Source organism: Polypterus senegalus, chromosome 9 (assembly GCF_016835505.1).
Source record: "Polypterus senegalus isolate Bchr_013 chromosome 9, ASM1683550v1, whole genome shotgun sequence".
NCBI lineage: Eukaryota > Metazoa > Chordata > Cladistia > Polypteriformes > Polypteridae > Polypterus > Polypterus senegalus.
In genome coordinates this window covers 122,029,129-122,044,922 of record NC_053162.1, presented here as the reverse complement: position 1 = coordinate 122,044,922, position 15,794 = coordinate 122,029,129, and the positions used below count along the sequence as shown (strand labels likewise).

At 37.5% G+C, this 15,794-nt stretch overlaps 1 protein-coding gene across 5 annotated transcripts in view; it reads right to left on the bottom strand.

Moving 5' to 3' along the window:
- Positions 1-586: 586 nt before the first annotated feature.
- plekhg6 (pleckstrin homology domain containing, family G (with RhoGef domain) member 6) overlaps positions 587-15,794 on the bottom strand; it is a 61,705-nt gene continuing 46,497 nt past the window's right edge. For all 5 annotated transcript variants that reach the window (XM_039763678.1, XM_039763677.1, XM_039763679.1 and 2 more), the window contains 2 exons: positions 2,362-2,592; positions 587-1,225 (listed from right to left, as the gene is read on the bottom strand). In XM_039763678.1, the coding sequence (XP_039619612.1) occupies positions 1,216-1,225; positions 2,362-2,592 (241 nt within the window). In that variant the 3' untranslated portion in view covers positions 587-1,215. The remainder of the gene's footprint in view (positions 1,226-2,361; positions 2,593-15,794) is intronic.

Sequence of the window (15,794 nt, the reverse complement as noted above, 5' to 3'; positions counted from 1 at the left end):
TATGTGCATTTTGTATAACTGCAGCCATAGTATTTCTCTGTTAGACACATCCCAGGTGTAGCCAAGCTATATTGGTTATAATTGCAATATACACAACAAAGAAAATTAAATACATCATACACTGAATTTTAATGTGTGTAGCACATATGCCAACTGTACTGGAGTTTTTCCAAGGTTTTTTCCTGTAAGGCTTCAAGAGCAAGGCTTCAAAGCAAGCTGATTTGTGTGTTTTATTAATTAAACTGATGTTATATATTTTTTTATACATTCTAGTTTGTCATGACAGTGGTGAGCTGTTGTATGTTGCTCGGACCTATAAATAAGAATTTCCCAATACTCTGTACATGTGACCAAACTTGTACTCCTACTTTGCTGGTATTAAAATAGTAACATGTGCAGTACAAGGTATTCCTGGATGCCTGGATGTTAAAAATTGAATTGTGCATCTTCAATAATGCTAGAGTTATCAGATGACAAAGTTATAGTTTAGAGGACAAGCAAACATGTTATGACATCCTAGAGGTTCTCAGTGAAGTGAATGGTCTTTCATCCATCTGACACGTTCTTACAGACAAGAAACCTCATGTCACACTGCAACAATGTTTGTTTATTTATAAATAAAATGCTCAAATCAAGCACTGATGGAAATAATAACTACAATAAAGATGAAAACAATTAAAAATTTTAAACCATTTAATATTAATGGTCTTTGCATCTCACAGACATCAATTCCATGCAGAGAGTCATAGAGCTGATAATAAGCCTTGATAAAAACTAAAGCATTCCGATAAACATCTGTGGTGGCAAAAAAAAACAAGAAACTGTGGAGACACAGCTGCCAGACTTCATTCACACAATGACACGTTCCTGGCACTGATGCACCATGAAGCTTTATCAGCATATCCAGCTTTAAAATCCTCACAGTCTGTTTTCATTTAAAATGAAAGTATCATTTGTGAACATGTCTCAGATAATCCACTCATACTGGAGAACACTGATAGTGTGACTTCCAGTCATTCCAAGTATTATCAGGGAGTCTTTGAAATGGAAGAGGCTCCTAGAGGACACACTTCATGTAGGAAATTCCGATATGGACAATCTTATTTACTGATGGAAAACTGCTTTCCTCTGGTTTAACCACAGTCTTCACAGGGGAACGTTCTCCATTTAAAGCACCATAAGGAGCCAATCTTCATCATGCTTTTATCCAGTTACTCACAGGGTGCTATGGAAAAAAAAGAAAAGGAAATGAGTTATATTTTCAACTCACTGTGTATTTTGGAAGCAGTCAAAGAAACCTCCTTAAGGTCACTGGGTTTCAAGAAGCTCATGACTCAATTTTCTAATTGAAATTTTCATCAAGGAACCCAACCCTGGGTGGGGTGCCTATTCATTGAAAATCACTCTTATTCACCTACCTGTAGTCACTCATATTGAAACATTATAAATTCACTAATTAGGACATGGAAGAAAGACTGAAACATGCAAAAAAAAAAAAATACACACAAATACAGTATGAACAGAATGCACAGACTGTGTGCAGACAGCCGCAGCGCTGGGATTGGAGCCAGGTCTTACGGAGCCAAATTAGTAGCTATTGTGCTTTGTTTCTGTTTATTTTGATGTTGAACATTTATGTGAATTTCACAGGAAAACTGGAAAATTTGTGTAGAATGTGCAGATTTCATATGGACAAACTCCAGTTGTATCACACTACACTGCCAGGAAGCCCTGATATACTCCTAATAACATTATTTCTTTGCTTTATTGTTAAATCAGTCAGTCCTCCCAATTTTTTCATTTCCTTTTTTTAAGTACAAGTGTAGGGCAGGAACCCACCATGCTAGTGTATTATTCACATTGTGTCACTTCAGAGTCACCCTTAAAAGTATTGTACGTATCTTTGGTAAGTGGGAAGGAATTTGAAAACCCATCTAAAGGGGTGAACATCCAAACTCCATCCAGACTGATATTAGTCTGGGCCATGCTTCCCTTTATCTGAGGGCTGGGTAGCAAATGCTCTACAGAAAATGTAAATGTGCTTTTCTTTTCAAAAGATTGGGTAATGGCATGGTAGCATGGTGGTGTCATGGTTAGCACTTTTATAAGCCTCTCTAGTAAACTGGGTTCATTTCTCAGTCTTGGTGCAGTTTGTGTGTAGTTTTATGTTCTTCCTATGTCAGTATGGCTTTCCAATGAGTGACCCATAGGTTATGTTAATTTGTGATTGTAAATATTTTGATTTATATCTATGAGTACATCTACATTGTAGAGATGATTCCAACTTGTGCTCAATGACATTATTATACAAAAAATAGGTGTAGAAAATTGGTTGATTCATTTGAGGGAAACAATACTCACAATGTGTCTTCAGAGGCATCAATCCCCCTAATTCTGTGCAATTCACTTATTGTCAGTCTTCTTTGAACACCTTCCCGACTCCCAAGAATGTTGTCCTCTCCTTCTTCATCATCATCATCTGCCTGCGAGTTATATTGGAAGACCATGTTGTCACTCTCCAAGTGATCTGAAGACCTGTACTCATTCCAGGGTGTGTCAGTGGAGTCCAGAAAGACCGGGGAACATTGCTCTCTGAAAGGCAAAGAAAGAAGTTTAGCAGTTGACTTTATACAAACAATACAAAAGACCTGTGAAAAGACAACTGAGGCCTTCTCATTAGGAACTGGGAATCATTCTACAGTTTAATATTAATATTACTTTCAGATTTTGAAAAGCTTAAAATTAAAAGCCTTACATTGGGCCAGCTGCCCAGTCATTTCTGTTCTGTCCTACCAGAAACAGACCAGAAAAAAAGTTTGGATTGATGAACAGATTAAAATTAATATTTCACATGAGTGTCTTTGTGCACTAAATGTGTGTGACTGTGAATGCACCTTTTACCTTGCTAGGGCCATCCTCAATATGGTCCCTGATCACTTGCTTACCCTTCAATGACTAGAACAATTTGGTTTTATGCCTAAGTCTACCATCGACTGCATCCTGGCACTGAGATTTCTGATCGAACACAAACACAAATATCAGCAGTTTCTTTGCAGCCTTTGTTGATTTTGGTAAAAGCTGCCCTGTAGGACATCCTGAGACTTCACGGGATCCCCCAAAGTTGCAGGCTATCATGGCCGTCCAGTACATTGGTACTGTGAGTGCTGTGCAAAGTGGAGGCAGAACCTCTGCATTTTTCCCAGTTAATCCTGGGATTTGTGAGGGGTGTGTACTTATGCCTACTCCTTTCAGTGCTTACATGGACTGGGTGTTGGGCAGGGTCGTGGGGTCCAGTGGCTGTGAGGCATCTGTTGGTGAAGAGAGATTCACTGATCTTTACTTTGCCAGCAATTCTGTAATTTTCCGGGAGTCAATGGAGGCTCTGATCGGGGATCTCAAGAGACTTAGCAAGAAGTTAAAGTGTCTGGGATTGTGTGTGTCCTGGATAAAAACTAAGGTTGAGGCCTTTAATGCCACAGTAATCAGCAGTGTGTCTCTCTGCAGATAAGAGTGTTGACCTCATCAAGAGGTTTACTTACCTTGGCAGTGACATTCATGTCTCTACTAAGACAGCAGGGGGAGTCATGAGGTCACTGGAAAGGGGTTTGTGGCATTCCCGATATCTCTGCAATATGGTTTGCTATATGGTTGCTGGACATGGACACTATCCAGTGATCTGAGACAAAGACTGGACTCCTTCAGTACTGTGTCTCTTTGGAGAATCCTTGGGTAGTGCTGGCATGACTTTACATCCAACAAGCAGTGCTTGCTCACGGAGACCAGAATGAGGCACATTACCTGCATTGTGAGGAAGCATCAGTTATAACACTATAGCGCGATTCCCTGAGGGTGATCTGGCTTGCATTGAAGTGAGCTGTTTGGTAATGTGGTAGTTTGTGGCAACGCACTCCATAACCTCATCTGACCTTGCAAACATGGAGCTGTTTGGTAATGTGGTGGGTGTGGCAACGCACTCCGCAACCTCACCTGACCTTACTAGTCTGTGTGTGCTATTGGATATGGTCCCGTTTTGAACTAAAATAATTATACTGTAAAGAAATGTACATTCTTTTAAATTGGCTTGTTATGAACAATATGGTGGCATAGTAATTACAAGTGCAGCCTCAAAGTTCAGTGAATCTCAATTCATTTTTCTGCCTGGCCACTGTCTGCATGCTTTCTCCAATTTTTTGTAGGTTTTGTCCAGGTACTTCAGTTCTGCCCACCAATCCATTCAAATTAGATTTATGCGACACTCCGAATTGGCATTGGCTGGAGTGAAAGTATGAATATGTTCACCATGCATTGGACTGCATTCCATCCACTGCCTCTTCCTACACTGTGCTGAAGGATTGGTTTTGCCCCACCACGGGCTTGTCATTGAAAAAAAAACGGAAAATGAATGGAGGGATATTTGCTTAAGAAACTGTGGAAATATATTTCTGTTTTTAAATCCCCCTATTTTTGTTTGGTTTAATGTAAAATAATTTTCTTGTCTTCGTCTATGTTTTCAACAGTTTTACCTCTGTTCTGTTATCTAATAATGCACTAAACAGCTATTAGAAGGAATTTTGGTTATCAGAATTTGGCCATTTGCTTTGCTATTTGCTACCTCATTAGTTTTACTGGAATGTCAATTACACAAAATCCTACAAACGTTTTCAAAACATGGAAAAAGCCCTGTGGGAATTAAAGATTAATGAGTTACTATTGCCAACATTCTTGCTTCCTGGGTGCATAGATTATTCCAGATTGCACCATATTTGTCCATTAAACTGGTCCTTATTTTTAGTGTCAGAATTCAAAATTTCTTTAAATTTCATGATGATTCATTATTCACTGAGCTCTTTTTATTTCCCCATCTCCCACAAAACCATGCATGTTTTGGCTTCATCAGTATGGCTAAGGGCTGGCAAGAATCTCACAGACAGACTCTGTGAAAGAGAATGAGTCATGCTGGTAACAGGAAAGGGGCTGCTCATATCGTTGAGGAAATGCAAGAAGCATTTGGAGGCTGTATGCCCTGTATGAGCATGGAAAGGTATGAGAGAGAGAGTTGGCCTCGGTAAAAGCATATATTGTTCCTCTAGAATGCTACAAGTAGGTGGCCCACCAGTAGGCAGAGATGCCTGTCTCCCCAGCTGAAAAAGAAAAAAGGAAATGCCACAGGTCTCCCACTTGCAAGAAGGCATGCAGTTTCAGAAAGGAATGTATATGACTTTGTTGCCCTTCTGACAAAGCAAGCAGAGACCTGCTTTGCTATAGGTTATGTTGTTATAAAAGTTAATTTTTGTTAATTTCTAGACTACTGGGAATTAGTACTTCCATAAGCACCTCATCTTCTATCTATTTCCAAAGCCTATTAATCCAGATCAGGGCAGCACAGGGTGCAAGAGAAGATACATTATTGTGTCCTGTGTCTCATTCCTGAACCTGAATTGTTGTCTGTGGTGTTTACAACACTAGATGTGACCAGAGCAGTTCCATACACTTTTAATTTATATGCAGTCTATGTGCTACACAAACATTGTGACATACAGTGCAGGTAAGGCGTAAACATGGATCACCACTTAATGCTCTTCATCTTCAGTAGAGTCCATCCATCCATTTTCCAACCCGCTGAATCCAAACACAGGGGAACACAGAGCCAATCCCAGCCAACACAGGGCACAAGGCAGGAACCAATCCCCCAGGACACACACACATAGCACACACTAGGGCCAATTTAGAATCGCCAATCCACCCAACCTGCATGTCTTTGGACTGTGGGAGGAAACCCACGCAGACACGGGGAGAACATGCAAACTCCACGCAGGGAGGACCCGGAAGCGAACTCGGGTCTCCTAACTGCGAGGCAGCAGCGCTACCACTGCGCCACCGTGCTGCCCTCTTCAGTAGAGTAAGTTTTCAAAATATGGTGAGTTATAAAAGAGGGCTATTGCACTATAGGCCTTAACATTTAATGTTGTGATTTCATTTATATCCATTTAGTGAAGAATTTGGATACACAATAGAACTTAACAGCAGTGAGATAATATTGTTAGCCACTTTGATGTCTCTCAATAGCTGGAGAATTTTGTTTCCTCACTGCTCTACTAACCATTTATTTTGTCCACCATGACTGGTTTAAGGTTTGCATCATGCACAATAATTATCCTACTTCCTTGAGCTAAAGTCCACGTCTGTTTAAGCTCAGCTTGAATTATGATCAGAACTGAAAAAAACTTCAGTACCACATATGATCTCAGAAATTCAGAAACTGTGAGGGTTTGGGATGTTTACACATGTTTAAAATGGAAGCGGGTCATATAAGAATGATACTTTATAAACAAGATCAACAAATTTTGTGAATATATTTTTTTTTTAAATTGGGCAGAGTTAGTTACTTTCTCATGCCCAAATATTGGTAGGAAATGATTATCAAGGGTTATGAATGCTGTATGTAAACTCTTTTTCTCTTTGTAGTTTTTCCATCTGAAACTCACCACGCTTATTCAGGTTGAGTCAGTATCTCCTCAACCTGCACATCTCTGGGATGTGTGGAAAAAAACCTAAATGTTCTATGAAAATTTGCACAAGAACAAAAGGAACATGCAAACTCCATAGAAATAATGTCTGGGCCACCTTTAGAACCCATGGCCCTGGAGCTGCGTGGCTACTCTAAGAGCCATTTAGAATTATTCAAAGAAGTCTGTGGTCGATTATCAGGCTCTCTTCTTTTTCAGTCTCTTAGCATGACTTTTGTTTGTTGTCCTCTAATGTTCCCAAATGAATGTTCATGATTACTTCATATGCTTCAGCTAACTGAACTGTGAAAATGGATTTTTTTTATTTGCTTGTTGCATGAGGTAGATGAAACGGAAAATGATGTTTCTAGTAGAAGCCACTTATGATAATGTGTGAAGTAAGATATTACATAACAGACAAGTAAGGCAACACAAATAAAACTAAGACCATTTCTAGCTTTTTGTGTTTATATTAGACTTTTACATAAAAGTACAGGGCACATGCTTTGCTAAAATAAATGTGAACAGTCCCACCACCCCCAGACATCTGAGCACAGAGGTGTTTGTGTTAATCAGCTTGTGCATCACCTACATGCCTCACTGTAACTCTTAATTAACAAAGAATCACATTGCCTTCAAAAATATGTTTCTTCTATAGTTTAATTTTTGAGTGCTTTGTCAACTTTGCTGGTAACTTTTTACAAAATGATACAAGTCTTTCCTTTAAGCCTCTCCTTGTCCTACCTGTTGTTTCTAGTTTTTTTTTTAAACACACTTGATCTGCCATTAATTTGCATTTGAGTCGATAGTGTGATGATCAGCTTTGTAGTCTGTCAGTCAAACCGGGGAAGATCTGCAAGCTTCTGTATATTTTGATGCATATACAGACATGATCCTTTGGGGTTTTTTTTGCAGCCTTTAGAGGTGTTGGCTCACCTACACAAACACATATTATTACTTTGAAGAGAAGTCAGTGTTCTTACCAACTAGTGAGTCACTAGGGCTTGCTTTTTTTTTCAGTTAGCTGCAGGCACAAGATGAGAAAATTCAGCTACTGCAAGGAGGAGTGAAATAATCATAACATGTCACAGTTTACTGAAGTCTTTTAGGAGGAAGCCTGCCCAAGGTCACCGAAGGTAATAGATAGATAGACAGATAGATAGATACTTTATTAATCCCAAGGGGAAATTCGCATAATCCAGCAGCAGTATACTGATACAAAGAAACAATATTAAATTAAATAGTAATAAAAATGAAAAAAAGAAGAAAAAAAAGAAAAAATTAATCCGTGGTGTTCTGGCTAACATGTAAGAAAGAGAAGCCATACTATTCATAGGATGTGGGTACATGGATTATGGGGTGTAGGTTTTAAGGAACTGAGGTGGCAGATTCCCTACATGGAACTTTTTAGGTGTGTTAGCAATATAACACAAAAAGCACCTATTGCAATAGTTATGTCTATCTGTCCGCATGAAACACCTTGACCCTACGTGGGCCAGTTTTATAGAAATTTGGCAAGCTTACTCTTCAAAAAAATGTGTCCAGACCCTTTAATTTTCATTGGGATATCTGAAACAGATTGAAATGTACAAGGTTTTGTCATTTCAAAATTTACCATTGAAAATCATTGATGAATCTGCAAACTCAGTGACAGAATAATATTTTGTACAACTTCAGCTACAAATTAGTTTACCATTTCAGATTTACCTTGAGAGCTGTTACATCAGCATGTATATTTTGTATGTTTTCCTAATACATATGCAGACACCTAATACAGCAATACCATTTCTGCTGATGTTTTAGCTAAAAAAAAAGATAGCCACATCTGGAAATTAATGGAAGAGGACAGCAATCATCTAAGCATGTACAGTGTATGATTGAACTGACTGAATCAATACCATATGCAGATTATTTTTGTTAACAACGTTATCGACATGCTCCTAAGTAGTGTTTACAGTAAAAAATTACATTGAAAGAAAGTAGCAGAGATAAAAAGCGAAATTACTAAAATAGATGAAGAACATGCCAGACTACCAAGCGAGACTCTACATAAGAGGAGGCAGGCTCTACATTCAGAATTAAACCTCTTGACAACTAAAGAAACCGAACAACTAATTTACAAATCCAGACATCATTATTATGAACATGGAGAGAAAGCTAATAAGCTTTTAGCGCAACAAATTCACAAGCAAGAAGTGCAACGCAATCTCGTAATTACTAACACGAATGGAGATAAAATCATCGAACACAAAAATATAATGTGCACTTTTAGAGACTACTATAAATCCCTATATACTACTGAGTTTAAAGAAGACAATATACAATCTAATGCATTTCTGGATAAATTACAGATACCACAAATTGACGCTATTAGTGTGGAGGAGCTCGATAAACCTCTGTCATTATCAGAATTACTGGATGCTATAAAGTCACTCCAAGGTGGAAAAGCAGCAGGCCCTGATGGCTACCCTGCAGAGTTTTACAAGAAATTCTCCGCTCAGCTAGCTCCCTCCTATTAGCAACATTTACAGAAGCCAGAGATAACCAATCTCTTCCACAAACCTTTCGCCAAGCACTAATCACTGTCTTTCCAAAACAAAATAAGGACTTATTACAATGTGCATCATACAGACCAATTTCACTTCTGAATAACGACGTTAAAATACTCTCTAAAATCATAGCTAGAAGGATGGAGAAAGTGCTCCCTCATAATATCACAAGACCAAACTGGATTTATTAGGGGCCGACACTTATCTTCAAATCTTCGACGCCTGTTTAATGTAATATACTCACCAACTAAATCAAACACCCCAGAAATATTATTATCATTGGATGCAGAAAAGCATTCGACATGATTGAATGGAAATACCTTTTACTATTTTGGAGAAGTTTGGGTTTGGCCCAACATTTGTGCATGGATTAAATTACTGTATACTAACCCAGAAGCTTCAGTTTGCATCAATAACATTTGCTCAGACTACTTTAAACTAGAACGTGGCACAAGACAAGGATGCCCTTTGTCACCACTGCTGTTTGCAATTGCCATTGAACCACTGGCAATACATTGTCGAAATACTGATCAGATAAAGGGGATTAGCAGAGAAGGACTGGAACAGAAAATCTCATTATATGCAGATGACATGGTACTGTATATATCGGATCCAGAAAATTCTGTGCCTGCAGTCTTAGCAGCACTCACAGAATTTCAAAAGCTCTCTGGTCTCAGAATTAATCTGAATAAAAGTGTACTCTTTCCGTGAATTCAAGCATATAATATTAGATTAGACACCCTTCCTTTTATCATTGCAGAACAGTTTAAATACCTCGTAAACATCACAAGTAAACATAAAGCTCTTTATCAACAAAATTTCGTGCCTGTATGGAAAAAATTAAACAAGACTTGCATAGATGGTCAACCCTTCATCTCACACTAGCTGGAAGAATTAACACTGTTAAGATGAATATTCTTCCTAAGCTCCTTTTTATTTCAAAACATACCAATATACATTAATAAATCGTTCTTTAAGCAATTAGATTCAACAATAACCTCATTTATTTGGAATTCTAAACATCCACGCATCAAAAGAGCGACCCTACAAAGACAAAAGGCAGAAGGCGGCATGGCTCTACCTAACTTCCAGTTTTATTACTGGGCGCAAATATACAGTCGATAAGAACCTGGACACAAATAGAAGAACATACACAGGCATGGACCGCAATAGAAGTAAAATCCTGCAGTACTTCTTTGTATTCCTTGCTTTGTGCTCCAATAAACACACGCTATCGGCAATACACTAATAACCCAATTGTGCTCCACTCACTTAGAATCTGGAACCAATGTAGAAAGCATTTTAAGACGGAGAAGCTTCTTTCTGTGGCACCCTGCAAAAGAACCACCTCTTTCAACCCTCACAAACATATGCAGTTTTAATATCTGGAAAAATTTGGAATTAACTTGCTTAGAGATCTTTATATAGACAACGCCTTTGCATCCTATGAACAATTACATTCCAAATTTAACATTCCAGCTACAAATTTCTTTCACTATCTTCAAATCAGGAACTTTGTTAAACAGAACCTTCCAGATTTTCCTCATCTTGCACCCTCATCCACGCTGGAAAAATTATTGCTCAATTTCAAGGAGTTAGACTCCATCTCTACAATATATAAAATCCTTTTACAATCCCTTCCTTTCAAAGATCCAAGAGGACACTGGGAAAATGACCTCTCAATTAATATATCAGAAAAGGAGTGGAAAGTAGCAATGCAGAGAATTCACTCAAGCTCCATATGCGCAAAGCATACAATTATACAACTCAAAATTATATATCGAGCACATCTGTCTCACTAAAACTCTCCAAAATGTTTCCAGGGCATGATCCAACCTGCGAACGTTGCAACCAAGCCCCAGCCTCACTAGGTCACATGTTCTGGGCCTGCTCCAAATTAACATTATTCTGGACAAAAATTTTAATTACCTCTCAGACAGTCTTGGACTCACAATCCCTCCTAACCCATTAACAGCTGTGTTTGGGGTTCTTCCAGAGGGTCTTAAAGTGGAGAAAGACAAACAAATTGTGATTGCATTCACTACACTGTTGGCACGCAGACTTATTCTGATAAACTGGAAGAACCCAAACTCTCCTCTTTAAGTCAGTGGGAAACTGATGTGTTATATTATTTAAAATTGGAAAAAATCAAATACTCAGTTAGAGGATCTGTGCAGACTTTTTCAAAACATGGCAGGATCTAATCAGTAATATTTTGAAATGATTTTATAAAGCACAGAGAATTTGTTGATTTAGGTATTTTTAAAAGCCTTAAATTTTACACCGTTTGGCTTGCTCTCTCTCTCAAGGGTGGGGATCGATCTGTTCTTAGCATAATTTTTTTTTTAAAAACTTGATTGCTATGTATTGATTGTAATAAAATTAATAAATAAATAAAAAAAAAAAAAAAAAATTAAAAAAAAAATAAATAAATTACATTGAAAAGGTGCAGCCCTAAGAAATATCAACATAGCACGGGTTTAGAGACAGTTGATAGGCAGAAAGAAGGTCGGAGCTACTGGGACCAAATTCTAGTATGCAGTTTTAGTGGTTTTTGTGGTGTCCGAAGAGGCTGATTATGCCCCAAATAGCAATTAGAGGGCAGCATTACAGTTTGTTTGGTGGTAAAGAAACAACTGATTACAAACTAGCAGTGTCTGTAGAGCCACTTCTGCTTTTGCGTATCTTCAGACTGGAAATAAAACCTTTAACCTTTTGCAATTGTGTTATACAATAAATTCATTCCTTTACAAGTTCTCAGTTATTTATATAATTTTAATGAATTACTGCATTTTAACTAACATTGAAAGTTAGATGGAAAAATTATTTCTGTAGCCTTTCTCTTTTCATAGAGTATTATTGATGCTTATTTTAAGTATTGTTCATTTTGTATTAGTGTTTATTTTCCTTTTGGCAATTGTTTGGTACATCTCTACAGGACATACTTTTAAAAATGTTATGTTTAATAAAATTGGACAATGGTTAGTTACAGGCCATCCAGCCCTAACACACATCCATCAATACCATTTTTACATCACTTGAACTGGAATCTTCTGTGTGTGAAAACCATTGAGCTACCTTAACCCTGTTTAGCTAAATGTTTAACTACATGACATTATAAAGTTCTGTTAAAAGGCATTACTTAATGTCATCTACTAACACATGCAGCTGTTATATCACTGCTAGTTTTGAATATGACTTATTGTTATACATGTTGAATTAAGTAACTCAAGAAAATGTGAAATGCACAAACTTAGTTGCTGACAACAGCTAAATGTTATGCCATGCATACATTTTCTAACTTGTTTAGAATATGACATAGGCCATTTCCTGTGTGATGTAAGTATCTCGTATGAGGTCTGAGACTTTATAGTGAAAAAGCCCTGTTTCAAAATAATTAGGAATGGGTCTTCTTCCAAGAGTAGATGATCAAGCAAACTGCTCGTTAGAAAAGAAGGATACTCAGGTAAGTGAAAGGACAGAAGAGGAGGAAGATGAGGAACCAAGAAGATTGCCTTATGGAAAACAAAACTCAGCTTGATGAACTGCGTTCAATAGACACAACAGATTTTTTTTTTTAAATTTAAGTGAACTATTCACAAATAAATTTTACGTGTACTATAGATGATACGTATTGAAATTCTTATTTCATTCTAATTTTAATTTTGAATAAAACAATCCATATTATTTAATAATTGTTAAGATAAAAAAGGACAAATGCTGAGTGGAAGATAGTAGACTCAGCATTACGATGGACATGAAGCCGAATTTCAAAATAAATGATGTTTAAAATGGATGTTTCATATTCTCTCCTGTTGTACGCAACTTCCAAACAGGTGATGAAATTGCTTTAGAATGACAGAGCAGGGCAGGATGTTGCCAAAGCCATTCCTGGAATGCAATACAGAATTTCTTGTAAATGAAATGTTTTTAAACGTCATATAACTACTTAAGCCTGAGGCAGCTGAATATCTGAAACTATAAAAGTGTGATGGGAAATATCCTTTATAATGAACATATTTTGGTTTTATTTGTTGCTGTTTTTACAATTTGCATTTATTTTTGCATGAAGCACCTAACAATTAACTAAGCTGGCAGTGTTACATTCTAGTGGTTCTATGGGCTTAGCTGGTAAAAAGTTAAGACACATCAAAGAACATAATCAGTCATCTGCCAATGTTGATCCTTATGACACTAGTCTCTTAACTCCTAAACTTAATAAGCAGACTCAGAAAATGGCTATTTGCATGTCTAAATGTAATATATTTCCTAAATTCATAAATAAATCTACTCCATATATAACTGCAGTCAACCTCACAAGTCTGGTCTATCCCATACATAAATACAGTGTATCTTTTAAGTCTACTCTATTTTACCGATAATTCCACATTATTTCATAAGTCTCTTATGTCTGTTTTTGTCTCTTCCACATATTTATAAATCCAATGCATTTTATAAGTGCAGTCTAGATCATGTATAAATCCAGACTTCTTCATGTGTCTGATCCATTATAAAAGTCCAGATATTCCATATATACAGTAAATCCAAAGTATTTCATAAACTCAGCCTACTCCATCTGTCAGTCTATGCTTAATCCATTTAACCGATCCAATTATTCTGAAAAGTTAAGTCTGGCATCTGGGTCCTATCAGTTTAATGCAATCTGACTATTCTGTGCCCCATTTACTTAGTACAAATGTGTCCAATCAATTTTATAGATTTTGATAATCCTTATATTCATAAATCTCATCTATTTCACATGTGTAATCAATTTCATATGTTTAACCAGTTTGCTTGGTGCCACACTGTTCTCACAAAGGATATGATATAAGAATTCAATGCAAATTAAAATAATCACAAAAACAATAATAATAGCTGAAGATACTAAACAGAAATTTACTCTCTGGTACAAATTTTTGCAGCTGGTGGTATCTGTGGTGCAGAACCATCCCTTATATTCTGTTTCTGATGAGCTGCCTCTATCTACTAATGATGCACATTACGATTCATTACGATGTGTTAGTACAGGATGGGATGGTACTAGGTTCAGCATTTCGTGATGTCATTTGCCGTCTGGCAACAGTCCGTGTGGAGTTTGCATACATTACCTCAATGTTTTATTAGTTTATATTTGGGTGCTACTGTATCCTTTCTAACATCCTGGAGGCAGTTCAGGCAATGCTAGATTTGTCCACCATGCTTACATATGCATGGTCTCTATGATTGACTGGCACAGTTTCCAGTGTCTGACGCTGTCTAGAGAGGATCCACTCATTCCACCCCTTAATAATTTGATCATAAATAGATAGATGGATGAGTATACATACAGTGGTGCTAGTAAGTTTGTGAACACTTTACAATTTTCTATTTTTCTGCATATGACCTAAAATGTGACCAGACTGGTCTAAGTCATAAAACTAGATAAAGAGAATCCAATTAAATACAGTGCATCTGGAAAGTATTCATGGCGCATCACTTTTTCCACATTTTGTTTTGTTACAGCCTTATTCCAAAATTGATTAAGTTAATTTTTTTCCTCGGAATTCTACACACAACACCCCATAATGACAACATGAAAAAAGTTTACGAGGTGTGGCAGAAAAGTAATGAGACTGATTTTTTATTTTTTTTTTATTTTTATTTTTTTCAAACATCAATGTTATCCCCTTCAAAGTAATTCCCTTGGGCAGCTACACACCGATGGAGACATTGTTCCCACTGTTGGTAGCAGCGCTGGAAGTCTTCAACCGGTATGGTCTTCAGCATGTCCATTACACTCTTTTGGGTGTTTTCTAAAGTCCTGAAATGACGTCCTTTGAGGACATTTTTCAGTTTAGAAAAAGGAAAAAGTCACCATTTTGGCACAGACCTTTCGCATGTGCAAATGTTCAGTCAAAATTTGATGAACGGTAAATATGTTCAAATTTAATTGTTCACTCAACATTCTTAATGTTAAACTACGGTCTGATCTCACAAGAGTGTTCACACGTTCGATGTTTTCATTGGTTTTCGAAGTTGAAGGCCTCCCTGAAAAACTTGAGAAAAACTTGAGCTTGGGATAAAGAATGTTCCCCATAGGCCTGTTTTAACTTTTCAAACGTCACACTTGCCGATTCTCCAAGCCTTACACAAAATCTAATGGCACAACGTTGCTCCAAATTCCGCTGTTCCATTTTGCGTGACGCACAACCAAAAACACAACTTCGCTAACAGCAGTCACAAAAATCACGTAGTTAACGGAAGGAGTTGAAACTCGCACTGAGCTATGGGAGGGTACTGATACATGTGCTCTATCAAGGACAACAGCGCAGCGTTGCCAGATCGCTTGCAGTGTTGCCAGTCTCATTACTTTTCTGCCACACCTCGTACTTGAGGTTTTTGCAAATTTATTAAAAACACAAAAACTGAGAAATCACATGCACATAAGTATTCACAGCCTTTGCTCAATACTTTGTCGATGCACCTTTGGCAGCAATTTTAGCCTCAAGTCTTTTTGAATATGATGCCACAAGCTTGGCACACCTATCCTTGGCCAGTTTGGCCCATTCCTCTTTGCAGCACCTCTCAAGCTCCATCAGGTTGGATGGGAAGCGTCGGTGCACAGCCATTTTAAGATCTCTACAGAGATGTTCAATCAGATTCAAGTCTGGGCTCTCAGAGTTGTCCTGAAGCCACTCCTTTGATATCTTGGCTGTGTGCTTAGGGTCATTGTCCTGCTGAAAGATGAACCGTCGCCCCA